This window comes from Panthera pardus, unplaced genomic scaffold (genome assembly GCF_024362965.1).
Source record: "Panthera pardus isolate Hobbes unplaced genomic scaffold, ASM2436296v1 HiC_scaffold_6, whole genome shotgun sequence".
NCBI classification, from domain to species: Eukaryota; Metazoa; Chordata; class Mammalia; order Carnivora; family Felidae; genus Panthera; species Panthera pardus.
Window position 1 is genome coordinate 5117248 of NW_026526991.1, and position 20789 is coordinate 5138036.

Sequence of the window (20789 nt, forward strand, 5' to 3'; positions counted from 1 at the left end):
AACATAGCAAGGGGCGCCTGGGTGGCTTGGTCGGTTAAGCGTCCGACTTCGGCTCAGGTCATGATCTCACGGTCCGTGAGTTCGAGCCCCACGTCGGGCTCTGTGCTGACAGCTCAGAGCCTGGATCCTGCTTCTGATTCTGTGTCTCCCTCTCTCTCTGACCCTCCCCCATTCATGCTCTGTTTCTCTCTGTCTCAAAAATAAATAAACGTTAAAAAAAAAAAATTTAAAAAAAAGAATACCAACATAGCAAAACCAGAAATATGCAAAATCAACAGGAAACATAGTTCTATACATTTAGAAAAGTCAAAGGTCACGATGCCTGCAAATATATGACATACTGCGTCCCTGATAAGAGGTAGCAACAGCATCAAACCCACCAGCAGCTCTTGGTAATAAGTCCTTATAGGACCCATTTCCCCCAAAAAGGAACCTACAGAAGCAGATTTGATTCTTATCATTTATAGTTCATAGATAAGAGAAAAAAGCAGGAGTTCATATGAGAAACAGGAACAGATATAAAGAAGTATGTGGAATGATGTGCTTACTTAAGAGAGTGAAATTTTAGGAAAAATGCACTAGGGGACACATTATTTTAAAATTACTGCTCTCTTGAGACTATTTCCCCCAAACCACCATGTAGAAAACAAACATTATTAAAACACTAGTAAAGATTTCACTCTAGAAAAATCAGACACAGTCTAGAATTTACTTATCCGTCCATGTGCTTCACGGCTGGAGTGCCAAGAAAAGCATTTCTGAGTGGAAGCTCCAAAGTAAGATTCATAAAAACCCTGAAAACAGTACGAAGGTGAGGAGGACTCACTTTGGATCCAACCACTGACTCTGCAACCTTCCAGTACTACCTACACAGGCTTGTGCTTCTGGGTCCCCATTTGCAAGAAGAAATGGACAGAAATGCCACAGAGTTTGCCCACAAGATGCTCAGTACACATTAGCTACCTATTGGTTGACGAGAAATGTTTTAAATGATAGGAGACAAGAAAGGACTCGTATCAATCAGAGCTAGAAAAATTCTGAAATTCAATGATAGAGCCCCCAAGCAAATTCGAAATAAAATCATTCCAGAAATAAAGGCTGAGCTAAAAGGAACAGAAGAGCAAATAAACAAAAGTCACAGGAGGTGAAAAAGGGGAAAAAAAAATGTATCAAGGAAGCAAAAAGGAAAGAAGGCAGGAAGGAACATGTGCAAGAAGGTGATAGTCTAAAACAGAAGCTAGGAAAAGAAATCCAAGATACCTGCAAAATGTGCCACTGGAAAGAAAACCTAACAGTGGAATGGTTCAGATGCTAAAAAATTACAATTCCAGAAGTCTTCCCGAAATAAAAGAGACTCCAACCTAGCAATTCAAATAGTACCTAAATACTTATAAAATCAGTCACAAGTGTCCAACATCATGACTTGTAGCAAAATTACTGGGTTTTAAATAAAAAGCGAAAAATGTGCTGGCTATCTGAACAAAAAGACCAAGGCACTAATGAGGGAAAGAAAGTCAGTCTGTCATTAAACTTTTCTTCGGCAAAACTTTACATCACTAGGCACTGGGTAAAGATACTTAAGATCTTTAAGGAATGAAAATCTGAGCTAAGGGTTTCGTCAAATGATTTTTTATATAGGCCACATACAAACTGTAAGAAATCAGAGAATATCATTTCCATGGGCACTTCACAAGAAGTCTACTGGAGGACAAGCTTCAAATAGCCAAAATGACTCGAGAGACGAGTAAGAGAGATAGAAGCAAGCAAGCAAGCAGGTGTGATAAAGACCTCGCTCCTAGTACGGCAATCTTACGGAAGCTGGGTCAGTGAGACAGGAAGACCTACTTCTTTATGACTCACACAGAGACACGTTAGAAGATAAATCAAAACCTAGAAATGACCTTTGAACTGTTCCATTTAACGTCTCTCTGTTTGATTGCTACCCTGAGCAACCTGTCTGATGTCTTGGCTTTTCCCAAAACCAGTTAGGAAGGTTGGGATTCAAATTAGCCAAGCCATGGGCCAAATAAAATAAATTCCATTAGGAGCCAACCAGAAAGGATATGCTGGTGGCCATAAGATTCAGACTTTGGTGCTGAGGATTTGGAACTGATAGGATGGCAATGTGAACGATGACCAGTTGGTGTCAGCGATTTGTCCCTTCCCACCACATACCAACAAACAGGCCTCCGCTGACAACCTCGGTGTAGAGCTTTAATATAATGCAGCCCATAGCCCCAAATTACGACAGCTGACCCTTGAACAACACGAGGATTCGGGGTGGCAACCCGAACACAGTCGGAAATCTGCATGTAACTTCTGACCCCCCAAAACTTAACTACAAATAGCCTGCTGTTGACTAGGTAACTTACTGATAACATGAACGGTTGATTAACACATAGTCTGCATGTCGTATGTATTATATGCTGTATTCTCACAACAAAGTAAGAAAGAGAAAAGACGTCAAGAAAATCATAAGAGGAAATACATTTACAGTACTATGCTATAAAAGCTCTGTGTACATATGGAGCCATGTAGTTCCAACCTGCATTGTTTGGGTCCAGTGTGTATCTTTAAGTTAGAACATCCACAAAAAAGAGTCTGTCTTCTAACTGAAGAACTTAAATTTCAATTATGAAAGTTATAGAGGAGACAGTGGCATGAATAAGATTTTAAGATGATCTCTACGACTGGGGTGTAGAAGACAGATCGGAACAGGCCCATGCTGCCGACGATGGCACCAGTTAAGAGGCAGCAATGAGAACTTGAGCTAACACTACAGGAACAAGAATATACAGAACAGCCAGATATATATCTCATATCGAATCAGATAAAAATTGCCTTTCCTTGTGAGATGCATCGTTATTTTACGTACCCCTAACAAACAAAAATGTTGCCAATTATCGGTAACAAAATGCGAGAAAAACTGAGATTCCCATGCTGGAACTGAAATTGTATTCTAGAACTCACCTTCTTACAATACCTGGTGAAATAAGCAAAAGAAAAAAATAGTAAAAATTAGAAAAATCAATAAATTACCAGCATAGACTGACACAAGAAGAAACTCTTAACACGGGCAACCAGAAAGCTTTGCTTCCAGTTATGGTAGATTGGCTCACATTGAACCTATCTTCTCAGCAGATAACAAGTATAAACTCTGGCCAAAATATAAACAAAAAACTGTCTGAAGGCACTAGAGAGCAACTGACATAAACTGGAGTTGACACTTGGAAAAAGAGAGTAACTCTCGATGCATTTCTTATTATTTGGCTTTTTTCCAGCATCCTGCTGGCTTTAGGAATCAGAAGACAGAGTTCAGGACTACACAGTATCTGGAAAGTACGAAAGTGAGGAAAGACCGAAAAGAAGGGCTTGGGGGAGGATTTCCAAAGTCTGTGCATAACGTCTGCCAAAATCTGGCTAATCCCTGAACAAGATATATAGAGCAGACAATAAGATGCCCAGCTAAGGCTAAAATAGCAGAACAAAGATTTCAAGTGTTAAAGCCCTCAGAGAGGACAAAGACTAGAGTCTGAGTGTAGGTAAACAAACTGGCTGCTAAAACAAATACTTACATTCTTCAGAGGAACATAACAGAATCTAAAGTCTCTACAATGCAAAATTTACTGTATCCAGGCTAAATTCCAAAGTTGCTAGACGTAGCAAAACAAAACAAGACAGAAAACTGTGATCCCTCATATTTAAGCAAAAAAAGTAATCCATAAAGAACCAGACTTGGAGGTGACCTAACGGCTGGAAATAGCGGATAAAAATTTTAAAGCTTTCGAGAGTTTTAATTTCAACACAAGTGCTTGAGAACAAAAGGGAAAACATACTCTTAATGAGTGAACAGACAGCAAATCTCAGCAGAACAACAGAAACTATAGCAATGCATTCTGTGTTTCTAGTGTACATAAAAGTACAACATATAACAGCACTGTAGCAAAAGACAGGAAAGAAGAATGGGCAAATACTGTTGTAAAGCCCTTATACTTCATGAGAATTAGTATAATATTAGATTGAGGTAGACTCTAATTAATTAAAGACATATAAGAGAATAAAAAAATCATCAGTTTACCCCATGTTCTCGAAATTATGAAAACAATACTGGAAAAGTGTGGGAGGCTGGTGTAGGTGGACTGACAAAGAAGGAGAGGAGCATAGTGCAAAAAGGCAAAGATCTCATCTTGGAATAAAATATGAAAGGTGCAAAAGTGCTTTAAAGAACATCCTCAGGGGTGCCTGGGTGGCTCAGTCGGTTAAGTGTCCAACTTCGGCTCAGGCCTGATCTCATGGTTCGTGAGTTTGAGCCCTGCGTCAGGCTCTGGGCTGACGGCTCGGGGCTTGGAGCCTGCTTCGGATTCTGTGTCTCCCTCTCTCTTTCTGCCCCTCCCCCACTTGAGCGCGTGCGCACACGCTCTCTCTCTCAAAAATAAATAAACATTAATTTAAAAAAGAACATCTTCATAAGAACACAAGTTCAGGGGTGCCTGGGTGGCTCAGTCAGTTAAACACCTGACTCTTGATTTTGGCTCAGGTCATGATCTCACGAACTATGAGATCAAGCCCTGTGATGGAGCTGACAGCACACATCCTGCTTGGAATTCTCTCTCTCCTTCTCTCTCTGTCCCTTCCTCACTCACACACACACACATGCTCTCTCTCTCTCTCTCTCAAAATAAACAAGTAAACATGAAAAAAGCACAGAAACTCAGTCAAACAAGATGGTAAGACAACAAAACGAGAGGGAAAGTAATATCGTAAACCAAAGGCAATGCCATGATAGAAGTAATAAATAAGGTAGAAATCACATGGAACAAAAAAAAGACCTTGGCAAAAATCAGATCACAAGTGTAGATAAAAGACTGAGATGTCACTGTGACCTCAGAGGAAAAGGGCAAAGAAATAAAAAGGCACTTTAAGATAACTTAACAGACACAAAAGACAAAGACGGTCCAACATAAGGATAATCTGCAACGGCGAAGTTAAAAATCAGGAAAATGAAACCAAAGATTTATTCAAAGATGTAATATTACTTAAAAAAAATCTTGAAAAAGTAATTGGACTTGCAGATTAAAAACACACTGTGCAAAAGGCTCAACAGCATGACCTATCCTAGCTATGTTTCTGAAACTCAGGACCAAGTAACTCCTTTGGGAAGCCAGCTAGGAGGAGCACGTCGTGGATAAGGGGGAAACTAGGCAAGCGTCAGACTTCTGCACAGCCCCATCAGTATCAGAGGCAGTGGGTCAAAGTCTCTGACGTTGGGAACGCGTGACCCGCGGGTATTACCTCCAGCCAAGACATAGTCAGGATTTTCTTTAGTTTCGTTGCAATTCCTGTGCTTCTGATATGCTCAAGTAAAAGTCAAAACTGATATAAAAGGCCATCTCTAGGAACCCCTTTCTACAAAGCTATTTCTGTCTGTCTGTCTTGCTTCTCCTTTCCACAGATCTGCACGGAAAGATGCCAGGCATCACGCTGACAGTGGTTAATTCTGGGTGGTAGGATTGGCTTGACTGTTTACTTCAATCTTTTTACTTAATCTGCCAAAGTGTCTGCTTCACGGGGCTGCGGAGAATATGAAGAGAGACAGTCCAGGAGTGTGCTCAGCCTCAGGCCTGGCATGGGACAAATGTTCGGTAAGCACGGTGGAATGTTATGGTTCTCAAGTTAGGACTCTAAACTTACTTGTGATGAAAAGTCTCTATGATCAAGGGAGACCACCACCTTATATCTCCCTTGGACAAAGTTCACAGCCCATGCTCCGGCCAAACACGTTCCCCCTTTGGGGGGAAACTCTCACTCCCTCCACGCTTGTCATGTGCATCCTGTGAACTCTGGGCCTGCAAAAGTGCCTCCCGGCTCCTCCCTGGACCGCCCTCCTCCTCCTGTGCACACCCCACGACATTCTGTTCTTCCCTCTCAGGCATTTGTACAGTTTGTTTTGGAGCTAAACAGCTCAAATCTCAACTCCACCAAAAACTAGCTCTATGACTTTGGGAGCTTCGTCTAGCACCCTTGAGTCTGAGTTTTCTCATCTAAAAAATGGGATAATAATACCCATCTCACAAAGGTGTTCAGAGAAATAAAAATTAAAATTAAGGCTCATGAAGTATCTATACAGAGCACAACAAATTAGTGCTTTATATTATTATTTCTTTTTTATGTGACTTGTTTTATGCCTTACCTGCCCCATTTAAAACACACACACACACACACACACACACACACACACACACACACACACTCCTTAAAGACAGAGTACGTAGGGAAGCCTGGGTGGCTCAGTCGGTTAAGCGTCCGACTTCAGCTCAGGTCATGATCTCACAGTCTGTGAGTTCGAGCCCCGCGTCGGGCTCTGTGCCGACGGCTCAGAGCCTGGAGCCTGCTTCGGATTCTTTGTCTCCCTCTCTCTCTGCCCCTCCCCTGCTCATGCTCTCTCTCTGTCTCAAAAATAAATAAAAAAAAAAAAAACATTAAAAAAAATTAAAAAAAAATAATAATAAAGACAGAGTATGTTACTTGGCTCCGAAGCCAGTGAAGGGCCCAGTGCTGTGCACATGAACTAACAAAACATAAGGGATGAACAGGTTCTTGGAAGAGCATCTGGTCTAGTTATTCCTAAAGCTCGAGAGGTGTTAACAAGGAGACCCCCTAAGGAGTCTGCTATCAGTGATCTTAGAGGAACCGAGCTAAAATCTGAGAATTTGTCATTGTTAAGCTTGCCAGTGTGGCAAATCTGAGACTCACAGAAGGTGCTCGATGAGTATTTGTTGTACTGAATTAAACTGAAACCGGACACTGACACCATGTCTCGAGGCAAGAAACCACTTGCCTTCAAATGACCAAAGGCTCCCAAGGGAGAATCTCCAGTTGCATTCTTCATAAACTCATCCTCGGGGGACTGGACTCTGCTCTCTCCAGAACTATCCAGCAGGTCAACAACTCTGGGCACTTTGTTGATGAGGCTGGGATAAACGCCATCAGTGCAAGGAGAAAATGTTCCGTCTCGAGGCTACATGCCTGTGTGAGCCTGGCTTTACGTGTCTAAGAGAATGCATAAACTACTCAGCTATTTGCCCTTTTATATTAAGATTTTTTCCCATCACTAAAGGGATAATGTGTTCATTACAAATTTTTGAATATGGGGCACCTGGGTGGCTCAGTCGGTTAAGCGTCCGACTTCAGCTCAGGTCTCACGGTCTGTGAGTTCGAGCCCCACGTCGGGCTCTGTGCTGACAGCTCAGAGCCTGGAGCCTACTTCCGATTCTGTGTCTCCCTCTCTCTCTGCCCCTCCCCTGCTCATGCTCTGTCTCTCGCTGTCTCATAAATAAACAAATAAATAAATAAATAAATAACATTAAAAAAATTTTTTTTGAATATATAGAGGCAGCAGAAAGAAGAATGAGACAACACCCAGGCACATATCACTTAAAGACGATCTGTGTCTTAGAGTTTTCTTTCTAATCATCTACGGATAACACCCCATCCATTTTCCACGTTTACCATTAATTTCATGGAAATCGCTGCTCAAGGCTGTGCATGGATACTCTGTGACTCACTTAACCCTTTTTCTGCTGTTAGACATTTATGTTATTCTTCTAAACAATGATGCCATGGCTATCTTTGCACCTAATGCATTTTCCATATTTGTAAGTATTCCTTAGAATAGGTCCTAGAAGAGGAATCATTGTGCCAAAGGATATTGAAATCTTTAGCTCTGTACTTTCAAAACACTCACCTGGATTTCCCATTTTATATCTAAGATTCAAGTCATTATTTACACTGAGGTTCTTCAAAAAAACATTATAGTCCACTGTGGTGTCTTTATCAATGTTGTAGTGTTTTGCAAACCTGAAATAGAAATGTTCTTTGGTAATCAGAAATTACGATACAGAGAATCTAAAACGAGGCAAGGTATCCTTCAGCCCTGGGGTTGGCATTCATTTTAATGTATTTCTAGCTAGAGCTGGAATTAAAAAGTCAATGCTAAGAATGGTTAACATAAGATTCAAACACACGGATACTTCGAAGGAGATCATTCTCCTTGGCCTACCGACGCGTGCGTGAGGATTCGAACAGTACAGGTGCATCTCAGGACCCGTCTTCTCCCTTCTCTGGAAGGAGGAGGGAGCAGCCAGGACTCAGGCTGCACTCAGACAGCAAAAGCAGGTCCTACTTTCCTTTAATAAATAGGGGGCAATGGATCTGGGCCATGAGTCAATTAGCAGAAAGCCACCGTAACCAGAGAAATCCAGAGCTGGGTGTAGGGGAGAACCCAGCCCATCCTCTTGACCCAGCACAGCATTTCACAGAGACAAACAGAGGCCCAGTTCACTGGGGTGAGGGGCAAAACCAATGATCTCTCCCTGAAATATACTGAGACACTCTTTCTTTCTAAGTTCAGATAAACAGGATGTTTGAATATTTTTTTCTTTTCAAAATGAATCTTCTATTATTCAAATCTGCCACTTGATAAATGGCTTCCTAGATGATTTCTGCATTATTACATTGAGAAAAAATTGACAGTTTTTAAATGTTTGGTTATATTATCTCCATATGTGTTGGTTTCTATAATTATCTAATTTCATGCTGCTTTCTAAAAATTTAGCAATTATCACTTAAAGTATTTGTTATTTTTCTGTTTTCCAAATTTAACAAAGAGTAACGTCATGTGTTCATTTCAACGCATACCTTTTTCTCACCCACTTTGACGAATCTTGCCCATTGTTCTAATAAGAAAAAATATCTGTAGATAGGATAGCTGCTAGATGTTAACACTGAAACTCCCAGAGTAGCTGTGTCTTTCATCCACAGTCTCTGTCTTGTGAAAATACGGCTGTGGGCTCAAGGACCCAGAAGGCTGACCTACTGTGCTCCCATTTGAGTTACTGTCCTATAGAAAGCGTTGGCTACTCTGATGCTCCAGGAAAATGTCCAGATATTGATAAATATCTCATCACCAACTTCCCTGTTTTCCGGAAAACTCCAGCATTCCTTCAGACTGGTATTTCCTCCTAAGAGAATCCTGACCTTTCCTAATACCCAGCCCATCCGCAGTCATAATCCCTGCTGCAGATTCATCGAGGACAGACAGAATCCCATGATAATATTTCCTACAGATAAAAATCTCAAAAACCAAGTCTCAGTAGTGCCCAGGCATACAGCTTCTCCAAGGGCTTTTTTTTTTTTTTAATGTTTATTTATTTTTGACAGAGAGAGAGAGAGCGCACATGAGCGGGGTAGGGGCAGAGAGAGAGGGAGACACAGAATTGGAAGCAGGCCCCAGGCTCTGAGCTGTCAGCACAGAGCCCGACACGGGGCTCAAACTTACAGACCGGGAGATCATGACCTGAGCCGAAGTCGGACGCTCAACCGACTGAGCCACCCAGGCGCCCCTCCAAGGGTTTTTTTTTTTTTACAAGAATGCAGGCAGGGGAGACAGGATCATTCCTGAGATAAAACAGCCGGGGCCGTTTTCCCAGGGAGCTGCACTCAGGGCAGGAGAGCTCACGTGTCTGCACAGACCTGCAGGCGAGTGGGTCACAAAGGAAGGCCAACTGCAGGGTCAAGGAAACGACACCATCGACCCATGAACCTCTCCGGCATCACCACCTACAACCAGCCTTGGGCTTCACTCCTCTGCACAGGCAGTGGGCTGACCTCGAGTGAGTTTGTTTGCTTTTTAGGCTGGCCATTCATTGTTTTACTGGGATCCAAATGCTTGGGCCTGTGGGGCTACGGACAGTAGGGTGTGTGAGATGGGAAAGGAAAAGCATAACCCAATGGGTCTCAGGGTGGTCTGATCAAGTGTAACATTGGCGAGGATAGTCTCTCTCGCCTCTTCTGCACACACACTGGACGGTATTTTGCAGCCTAAAGAGACCTGTCGTCTAGGGAACGGAGTGCATTCCTGGAATCTTTATGACCGTGACAGAGTCGCTGGGAAAGTGGCACCTACTATGCGCCAGGAGCATCCCAGACCCGCTTTATACACTCTGGAGCATCTTGGCGTCAGTCTGCAAGGGGTTTGTGGCTAGAAACTTCTTTAAGGGGAAGCTGGGTCTCGGAGGGGCCCAGGAGCTTCCCAAAGCCCTAGAACCGGGGAGGGTGCAGCATAGATAGACCTGACCCCAAGCGGAGCCTGACTTCAAAGCCCAGGTTGTTACCGCCTGGTAAACCTAAAATAGCCAAGTTAATACTGAAGCAGCTTCTCAGGGAAAGAGTATATTCTTGAGCTTCTATAAGAAAAGCATTAAAGCCATTGAAGAAATGGTCTGCTTTTGATCCTTTGCGTTTCTGTTCTAAAGAAAAGCAATTCTATTATGTTAAGTTTCCCGAGCCTTATCACGAAAACAGTATTGTTCTCGAGGCTTAGGGAAAAAAACTCAAATAAAAATTTGTGGAGTTCTTTATTATTCAATACTTACGAGATGGGGAAACAGGCAGTAACATTTTTTATAGATTTACTAGGTTGGAGACCGCAGTGCCAAACACAAGGTTTATTGTCAAATAAAACACTGTTTTGTTTTTTGATTGCCTGTTTTAGAAGGGTGTTGCTTTTGTTCTATAATTGCGTGCACAAAATTATTTAATTTGTTTTGTTTGGATCTTACTCTGGACACTTTCCCAGTCGGAAAGATGTAAAAATTAAAACATCTATTACGTCCTTTTATATTCTGAGGTGGGTGAGGAAGAGGAAAACAGGAAGAACATATTCAAAAGACCAGGCAATACCCATTTCTATAAAGTCTCCCTGAGTTTCAGACCCCGCAGCGCCCCTGCCACGCTCACAGGCCCCCTACACTTCCTTGCTACGATAGCAGGTTCCTCTTCTCCGGACAGAAGCAACATCGTCTTTATGACACTACGCAAGCAGGCACAGCCGCCATTGTCACAGCGATTTATAACTGCAGTGTGATGTGAGGCTCTTCAGCGCGGAGGGAAATAATAAGGCTTGGTACTTCTGTTAACAGCCTGGGGGATGCTGAGTAGAGTGGGTAAAGGCAGGAAGAGAAAGAGAGCTTCCCGGCGGAGTCCCACAGAAATGAAGTTCAACGGGGGCCCCCTTCTAGTGGCTTCCATTCAAAACTCAGGTAGCCACGGAAGCCAAGCGTTTGGCTTCTTCTAAATGATCTGGAGTTTATTGGAGGCTCAAAAAAAAAAAAAAAAAAAACAAGATGCCCGTGCAGGCTTCCACACGCTGCCCTCGAGTCAGGAGCAGGTGGCGGCGGCTTTGGAGAGCCGTGAGGCGGCTAAACGTTCGGTTATTCGCGGTCCCCCTGCCGCGGTGCCCTCCCCCAACCCCAGCAACAACAGTCCTCAGAGGAAAATTAAGTTTCTGTTATGATATCACGATGGAGAGCCAACAGGGAGCACACCAGCTAATGAATAAATCCCGGAATTGGTTCTTCCCTAACCCCGGGCCTTGAGTAAAAAGTCAACTGTGAACGGGAAACACGGGGGATGGCGGGCGCGGTGCCAACCAGAGAGGCGAGACAACTGGGTGATGGATCGCTTAAATAATCGAGATGTGTTCAGGCCTGCAGGCCAGATAGATGACTGTCACCCCGGGGACTCTCGGAATTAGAACCATTAGCTCTCGAGCATGAGCATTTGCGGGGAGCATCACGGGCCCAGGAGGAACGCCGTGAGCGCCTCTTTTAAAAAGCCAAGATGGAGACGGCAGGAGGGGATGACGTCGGGCCCCAGGGCACCTGCCAGGTCCCACTTTGAAACTGGGTTAAGTTCTGCCGCACAATCTCTCGCCACACCTTCGTTTACTCACTTTTTGTATTCATCGTCTTTCATCTTCAAACAGAAGGTCTCCAGAACTTTCCTCAGCTCGTGGGGCTGGACCAGACCGGTCTTGTTAACATCAATGAGCTTGAAGGCTTTGATAACAGTTTTCATGTTTTTGAAAATCTGTGTAGAGAAAGTGATTTAGGAGAAGCCAAAAGACCCGGTGTTAAAAACCCAAATGGTCATAAAAAATGTGAACGGTTTAAAATACTTCTTGTAAAATAAAATGTTTTCAAAGACTCACAGTTGTAGGTATTGCGAAATGACAGGTCTATGGGAAAAAAGAACACTTTGCATTTATTGAATGTTTGCAAAGCAATTTTCTCTGTAAATGGTCTTAGTAAGTTTTTAAAAAGTCTTTCTGATGTAAAGCAGTAAGTCTCATACACAATTCATTCCCTTTTAGAGCCATACGAAAAATCTTTTTTTTTTTGTTAATTGATACTTAAAAACTATAGTTCAGGTAAGGCTGGACTTGTACAATCTTTTTCATAGCCATTTGCAAACTGTCTTTACTAGCAGCTGCAAAGCATGACTGTAGATTTCAACCCCTTTGAATTTTTAAATTTTTTTAATGTTTATTACTTTTGAGAGAGAGCGAGCGCACGAGCAGGGGAGGGGCAGAGAGAGACGGAGACGCAGAATCCGAAGCAGGCTCCAGGCTCCGAGCTGTCAGCGCAGAGCCCGATGAGGGGCTCGAACTGACGAACCTCAAGATCACGACCTGAGCCGAAGTCGGACGCTCAACCGACTGACCCACCTAGGTGCCCCAACCCCTCTGAATTTTTAAAAACTATTCTAGAAAATCTGTATAGAGATCTTTCCCAAATTCAGCAAATGCATATTTATTGGGCACACAGACGTGAAAGGCATTTGGATAAGCCCTACGGAGACGCAGAATACTAAGCTGTGTGCTTATCCCAAGGCTACTTGTACTTAGAGGACAACATCTGCTGGGGCTCACGTGTGGAGCTGTGTGATTGAATCCCCCCGGCCCACGGGGAGGAAGCACCATTCTCCATTTTGCTGGGATTCTAATGTAAGCCAACCCATTAGCCGCACTACCCAAAGAGAAGACAAGACGTAAGATAAGCATTCGCTGAAGCTGGGCTGTGGGAACAAGAGCCAGATAACGGAGACGGTGTGGAGCTGTAGGCCTTCACAGAGAGTTCCTGAGTCGTCCAGGAGGCCTCCTGCAGGAGGAGGCATCTGAGCTGAGGGGTGACTAGGGCAGGGCGGGAAGGCATTCTGCACGGTGGAGCGTGAAGGCTGGAGTTCGGACTGTGGACGAAAAGTGATGAACGTCTGTCTGGTACAGCCTCAGAAGGTCTGATTCTACCGTCCTGCACTAGGTCAAGTCTATGGCCAGCCCAGAGTCAGGTGATCGGTGCCCCTCAAGGAAGGGGTTTGGGAAAAACTCTAAGACGAGCAGGCCTTTTCTCTCATTAACGTCTCCTAGTTCCCCAACACTTCCTCCAATGGGTCCCTTCCAGGGATGGGAATGGGTCCCTTCCTGGTGACCCTCTTCTGCGGTGGCCGCGCTCGTGCTCACACCCGAGGAACCACCGAGCTGAGGGACCCGCTCCCTCTCCTCCCCGGCTGCTTGGACCTACAAATGCCAGGCCCTCCTAGCTGGGCTGTTAGCCCCGGCCAGGCCTGCCCTGCCTCAAGGACCGCTCGTGGCTTCCCAAAGACTACCTCTGACCCCAGATCTCTCAGCTCCTGGCCCTCCCCGCCGGCCTGAGGTCACCGCTGCCTGCTGAGACTCCAGCCCTGTCATCCCCAGTGACGGCCACTCTCCAGAATCAGGCCCCGTGCTCCCACCACCCCCGCCCTGCTCCAGAGCTCCCTCCCTCGAGTGCAGGACCCCACGGCCTTCTCCCCACGAGGGCCCCCGTCTGCCACGCCAATTCCTGTGCACAGTCCTCGCTCCCTCCCAGCCGGTCTCTGTAATCACCACTGCATACGTGCTCCCCGCTCCCGCCTCAGCCTTGGCAAGCCCCCATCCCTGATTAAATCCAACTCCCCGCCTATTCCAGGCACCCGATGTGGCTGCAGGGGGCGGCCCATCCACCACTCAGCTGGGTCCCCTCACTCGAGGGCGCCGTGGGATCCTGCTCTGCTGCGTTAGTCACTCACCACCCCCACCAGACTCTGTCCACCTTCTCCATCCTTGCACCTCCCTTCCCATCCCTGGCCTTCCTTCCCGCTGACAGCCTCGCTCCTCATTCATGCAGGAAAACAGAAGTGGCTCTAAGACGACGGCCCCGTGCTCTCCAGTGTCTAAGTCCGTCTGACTCCAAACCCACGTGAGAGGCCTCCCCCACCCCCCGTGCCGCGACGCCACCCACCGGACACTCGCGACCCCGTCCCCCACACCACATCGCCCCGCTCACGTCTCCCCACAAACCCTGACCCGCCAGGCCCCACAGACCGGCCCCAGGCGGCTCTGCCACCTCAGCCGCCCCCCCTCCCCATCCCCCGCCACCTGTCCCCTGGCTCGCCGCCTTCCGGGCCCCGGACTCTATGCTGCTCCTCCCGAGTTCCAGGCTCCTCCCGCCTCAAGGCGTTTGCATTTGCTGTTCTTTCTGCCTGGAACATTCTTCCCCAGACACCCACTGTCTCACTCCCTCGCTCCATCCGGATCCCGGCCCACATGGCGTCTCGTCAGAAAGGCCTTCCTGACCGCGAGAGCGTTAAGTCAGGACCCCATCCCCGATACGCAGGTTCTCGTCTCCAGAGCACTTCTCACCAGCTGATTTTTTTTTTTAACGTTTTACTTTTGAGAGAGAGACCGTTAGCAGGGGAGGGGCAGAGAGGGGCGGGGGGGACAGAGGATCCAAAGCGGGCTCTGCGCTGACGGCAGAGAGCTGGAACTCACGAACCGTGAGATCACGACCCAAGCTGGAGTCGGACGCTTAACCCACTGGGCCACCCAGGTGCCCCCTCACCAGCTGATTTAATGCCCATCTTTACTGTCTGCTTCTCCTTCTGGAGCGTCAGCTCCCCAGACAGGGCTCAGGGCTCAGGGCTTCGGCTCTGGGGTCCGGCTCAGTAGGTGTCTGAGCGAATGAATGAAGGAACGACCTGCCTTCTCTTTCTCCTGCTTGGGAAAAAGCCACCCTCTGAGGAAGCTCTGTTATGCGTCTGCAAATACCTCCTCGGGCCGATCCTGAATGTCAGAATGATTCCGTCTACTATGTAATAATGGTTACGATCATATGATAACTGAACAAATATTAATTGAATGTCTGTTCTGTGCCCAGCCCCACGCTAAGTTCCATACACATGTCCCACTTCTAACACTGGCTAAGACCCGCTTAATATCCCAAACGGGGACTCCCAGCGAGCAGGAGCGGGAACCGCATCCGCTAAGGTGAGGCCGCGGCTCGCAGGCGTCCGCCCTCAGCCCCACCGCTTTGTCTAAAAGAACGGAGCCCCGGCCACGGACCGCACTTGCTCTGTGGTCAGACAGAAACCTCGGCACCGTGTCTGCCGCCAAATTCTCGCTTCACCTCTTCGGGGAAAACGGAGGACATGAGGCGATGTGCTTTTTTAAAACCCCGAAGCGGCCCATATGGGTCTCCAGCGTGGAAAGCCAGGAAGCAGCCAGTCTGGCACAGAACTCACACCCACCAGAGGTATGTCTCCAAGTTTCTTATCATTTGTCAGACTGAAGTTTGGCAGGATCTGAACCGAGCTGCAGATGGCGAGAGGCTTATCAAAGCCGCGGAGTTAGGGCCACGGCGTAGAAGACTCGTCCCATACGCGACACGAAGGAAGAAAAGAGTATCAAGGGACAAAATGGCCGGGGGCACGACAGTGGCCGTGGCCGTGCCCCATCCCGTGTCCCGGCTCCCTTGAAAAGAGAGGGCGGGGGGAGGCAGGGGAGGAGAAGGTAGAGACAGAAAAATAGGACGGTGTGGGCAGCATCTAGCTCCTTTCTAGGCCAGCTAGACGTGGGCCATTTTGGTATAAGTGGGACACGTCTGTATTAAGAGCCGCTGTCTCTGAGCCTCCTGCTTACCCCCCACGCCGGCTCCAAATCCCACAATCTCGCCCCCTCCCACAGTCCCTGGGCTCCAGCCACAGCGAACTGCTCAAATTCCCAAGCCCGGCAGGCTCTCTGGCACAGGCTGGAAAGCCCTCACCAGACCTGCGAAGCCCTAGTCGTCTGACCCCCACTCCCTCTCCACCCCGCCCCTCCTGCCCTCCCCGGCTCTCTCTGCTCCAGCTGCCCGGCCGCCTTGCTTTCTCCGGCCCGTACCAAGCATGCTCATCCTTCAAGACTTTTGCACGTTCGGTCTCCTCCTCCTGAAGCTCCCTCCTGGCCTTCATTCAGGTCTGTCACCCGCCGCCTGCTCCTGGGAAGCCCTCCTCGATGGCCCGCACAGAAGCCTGCGCTCGCGTCCTTTTCTGACCTCCCGCTTTCTTTTTCTCTTGGCGTTCATCTACACCCGGGCCCCTTCCATATTTCCTTTCTGTATCTGTTTATCGTTTCCCTTCCTCCACTGAAGCGTAAACTCCGAGGAGAAGGACGTGGTTTTATTTGCCGCTATACCCGCCGGGCTTAGAACGGCACCTGGACAGCGTGGATGTTCATAAATATTTGCAGAGCGAGTTAGCAAGCTGGGTCTGCTGCCCTGAGCCCTTCCCCCGGCCCCGCCACAGTTCCTCGGGGGGCAGGATCCCGTGCCCTCCCGCTGGCTTTCCTAATTACACTTCCACCCGGCCGCTGGCTCCCGAGCTTCGATCTTGTCATCGGGGGGTGTTCCTGCCTGAAACGGGCACCCAGCTCCCTGTCTGGCCTCTGCTCCCCAGGGCTCCGTCCCTCCATTCCCACCGCTCTGAGGGAGGGGTGATCCAGAGGGCCAAACCCACGGAGAGAGGCAAACACTGGTCCACTGTCAGCAAAAGGAGAAGAGCCCCTTACTTCCTCCCTCCACACCCGGCAAGTCTCCCAGAAAAGAACCCGTGGCCTTGCCCTCCTTACTGCCCAGAGATGGGCCTGGAAAGGGGTGCTCTCCTAGCCTGGCGTCCCCGACTACAGAGGCCCGACTCCTTTTCCTGTATTCCGGGTGCGGCAAACTCTTGCCTACCACCTATCTGTGTCGCTTACAAGCTAGGAATGATTTTTACATTTGTTAATGGTCGACTTAAAACAAATTGAAAAGAAGGCTCTTTGGTGACATGTGAAAGATGAATTTCACATTTCAGAGTCCACAGGCAACTTTTACGCTGCCCCGCCATGCCCGCTCATTTGCACGTTGCCCCTTGGCTGCCTCCCCCTACAAACAGGGGCAGAGATGAGTACTTGGGCAGAACACCTGGCCCATAAAGACAGCATTCCTTACTGTCTTTACAGAACAAGTTCACGACCCCTGTCCCACTCCCACCCATGGACTCCCACCTACCTCTATCCGAAGTCGAGGAGCTTTATGTGCACAAACACAGGAGAAGCCCTGAGGATTCAAAAGAAAACCAGAACAGTAGCTACTTATGGCTTTAAAGACTTGCAGCCATGGGGCGCCTGGGTGGCTCAGACAATTAAGTGTCCGACCCTTGATTTCGGCTCAGGTCGTGATCTCACGGTCGTGAGATCGAGCCTCGCGTCAGGCTTTATGCTGAGCATGGACCCTACTTGGGATTCTCTCTCTCCCTCTCTCTCTCTCTCTCTGCACCTTCTCTGCTTGCTCTCTCTCTTTCTCTTTCTCTCTCAAAAACCTTTAAAATAATAATAATAATAATAATAAAGACTTGGAGCCAGGAAATGGGTCTGAGGCTATGGGGACGGTGCTTCAAGTCTTCTCTTCCCAACCATCTTCCCCATGCCCTGCACCAGACTAGTCCCGGCCCACCCTGGGCAGCCTGGGCCCAGACAGGAGCTGCTTCCCATGGCTCTCTGAGCGAGCCCCGCACCAGGCTGTGTGCTGGCCACCACAGACACAGACCCTCTACCCTCCCCCGCTAATGCTAGCTGGCATTAGCTCCCCCTGTACCCTGGACCCCGCCCCTGCCTTCCCCCTTGCTGGTCCCCAGTGCACCCAGCACCCCGGGCAGTACCATATGCCTCCAGAGCAGGGCAGTATGTGGCCCTCTCCACGTCCTTGGAGCCCCAGGCTGGGGAGACAGCCAAGAACAAGGGGGATGATGGGTGGTGAAACACAGCGAGGACAGACTAAAAAGCCCAGATTCTGCCGCCTGGACGGCAGGACTGGAGAAAAGCAGATGGAAAGCTTTAAGTTCTGCCGTGTGGCCACACAAACCGGGACTCGTTCACCTAACATTTCCAGGAAAGAAATGAAGCCCTATTTCACATAGGAGTGAAGTGAAAAGAGAAAGTGATTACTGAAGGGGGAGACGTGTGGGTATGGGGGCAACAACAGGAGCAAAATTAAAATATTCAAAATAATAAGATTTAGATGAATTTACGGAGGGCAGACTCATTTACAAGAAGCAGAGAACATCTGACCTTTAAGAGAAAAGCAGGGAGGGGCGCCCGGGTGGCTCAATCGCTTGAGCGTCTGACTTTGGCTCAGGTCATGATCTCGCGGTCCATGAGTTCGGGCCCTGCGTCGGGCTCTGGGCTGATGGCTCGGAGCCCGGAGCCTCCTTCAGATTCTGTGTCTCCCTCTCTCTCTGCCCCTCCCCCATTTGCACCCTGTCTCTCTCTGCCTTTCAAAAATGAATAAATGTTAAAAAAAAAAAAAAAAAAGAGAGAGTAAAGCGGGGAGATGGGAGGAGAGAAAACTCCCCCAGGCATGGTGGTGAACCGCACTGAAAACCGCATCAACTGCTCTGGGCTGCAGCAGTGGGGGCCCCACCCCGACCACAAAGCCAGTGCTCCAACGCTTCCTTCCCTCCCTCTCCACAAGGGACCTCCAGGCAACGTAGTGCACCAGAGGCAGGCTCTGAAGCAAGACTCTGAATCCCAGCTCTGCACTAGTTTTCAAGTAACCTTGAAACAGTAACCTGACCACTAAACTTCAGTTTCCTCATCTGTGAAATGGGAATGAATAAAGACATTCTATCAGTGTGTGGTTGAGATGAAATGAGCTCATGTGTGCAGGTACCTCATGTGGAACATATTCAATAAACGGTGGTGGGATGGGAATTATGGATTGGGACCAAAGGCTGAGGACAGAGTTCCGAACAACCAAATAACCACATACCCACGTTAAAGAATACTGAGCAGCTGAAGTATTGCTACTCCCTCACATCCCAGCCAACTCCTCTAACCCTTTCACTGCCCCCACTTCCCAGTCCAAGTTAACAGCAGCTTGAGAAAGTGTAAGGTCTTCTTCAGTAGGCAAGCGTCCAGGACCAAAAAGAGGGCCTGGATCAATGAATATTTGTTGAATGGGTGAATGTATATACATATAATGGATGGATAGATGGATAAATGAATGGGGGATGGATGGATGATGGATGGATGGATAATGGATGGATGGATGGATGGATAAGAGAATGGATGATGGATGAATTATGGATGGATGGATGGATGGATGGATGGATGATGGATGGATGGATGGATGGATAGAAGAATAGATGGATAGATGGATGGATAAATAGATAAAAGAATGGATTATAGATGATTATGGATGGATGGATGACGGATAGATGGATAAAAGGATGATGGATAGATTATGGATGGACAGATAGATGGATGGATGGGGTGACTACAGCATTTATGGGGGGAAAGAGACATTAGTAGGCCAAGTAAGTCCTTGTACAGATAGGACAGGTAACTACACGAAGGATGTGTAGGGATCTCATTTCCCAGTGGACTCAGTGATCTGCTGTATATCATCCTGGGGTAAGCTGAACGGGACAGAGACAGCAGAGTGGGAGGGGCAGGTCAGAGCAGCCTGCAAGCCTACTCTTGGTATGGATGGAACGTGTAAGTTTTCCACGGGTTAAGTGGAGACCAAGAAAGGCAGGGCTTGAGTTGTCCCGCTCCCAGGGGCTGCTCCTCAGGTAAGGGACCCACGCACCTGAGGATGTGCACTGGACCACCAGGAGTAGAGCTGAGGAGGTCCAGAGGGCATTAAGCCAGGACTGAACCTCTGCATCAGGGAACCACATGGTTTGAAGGCCCACACAGCACGGTCCTCATAACTGCCCCTGTGCCCTATAAGGGAGGAGCCTTTATATGCTGCCCACAGAGGACACCAGGACACCAGTGCAGAGAGAGAAAGACATGTTCCCTTTCCTCGGCCCTCATCACAGACCCCAACGGTCACGGGGGGAGAGGCAGAGAAGGACCAGAGGGTAAGCAGGTCGTGCACCGCTCGCGCAGCGGGAAGGGGAGGAGGTGGCCAGCTGAGCTGGGCCTGAGCTCAAGGTTGAAACCGGACTAGGCCGTGCGAGACGTGTGCGTAAGTAAATGTGGCCAGAGAGCCAGGAGACCTGCCTGAGATACGCTTAAGGGACGAAAAGGCAAATTTGCTAGCGGCTGCTTAAGAACAGTGAGAAGAAGCAATCAAGCTGCTTCATATTTGTACCCCACCGAGTTCAGATGGTTCAATAAACTGCTAACAGTGGCTGTTATTTGTACTCTACGGTTCTTTGTTGAAAATTCTTTTTATGGCACTTCGGGCTCCAGGAAGGAAAGCTGTGAACCCAAATAAATATGACCACCCAGACGTTAAAGGAGGTGAGAAAAGGCCTAATGTTCCCTCCCAGAAGCCCAGAAGCCCCAGCTAGGCTGCAAAATAATCCTTCTCTAGACCCGGCTCCGATGTGACCCTTCCCGGAGGAAGGCCAAGCTTCTTCATGCCGGAGCACAACCCGAACAGTAAATTGACTCGAAGCGGCCACGGTGGTATCTTACTGGCTCCCGTTTAGCTATTTTCTGTGCGGTTCCTCCCCCGGAATCACCCTTCCTTGCCCGGTTTCTAGCACAAGGGGGTCAGCCCGGCATTCTCCCCGCCTGCCTGGGGACAGAGCCCCAAGGGGAGGGGGCTTCTAGCAGCTTCTAAGTC

At 47.9% G+C, this 20789-nt stretch overlaps 1 protein-coding gene across 10 annotated transcripts in view; it reads right to left on the minus strand.

The window, feature by feature from the left end:
* Positions 1-20789, minus strand: part of EFCAB6 (EF-hand calcium binding domain 6) — a 241550-nt gene that overhangs the window by 161244 nt on the left and 59517 nt on the right. For all 10 annotated transcript variants that reach the window (XM_019447136.2, XM_053895851.1, XM_053895852.1 and 7 more), the window contains 2 exons: positions 11792-11928; positions 7745-7857 (listed from right to left, as the gene is read on the minus strand). In XM_019447136.2, the coding sequence (XP_019302681.2) occupies positions 7745-7857; positions 11792-11928 (250 nt within the window). The remainder of the gene's footprint in view (positions 1-7744; positions 7858-11791; positions 11929-20789) is intronic.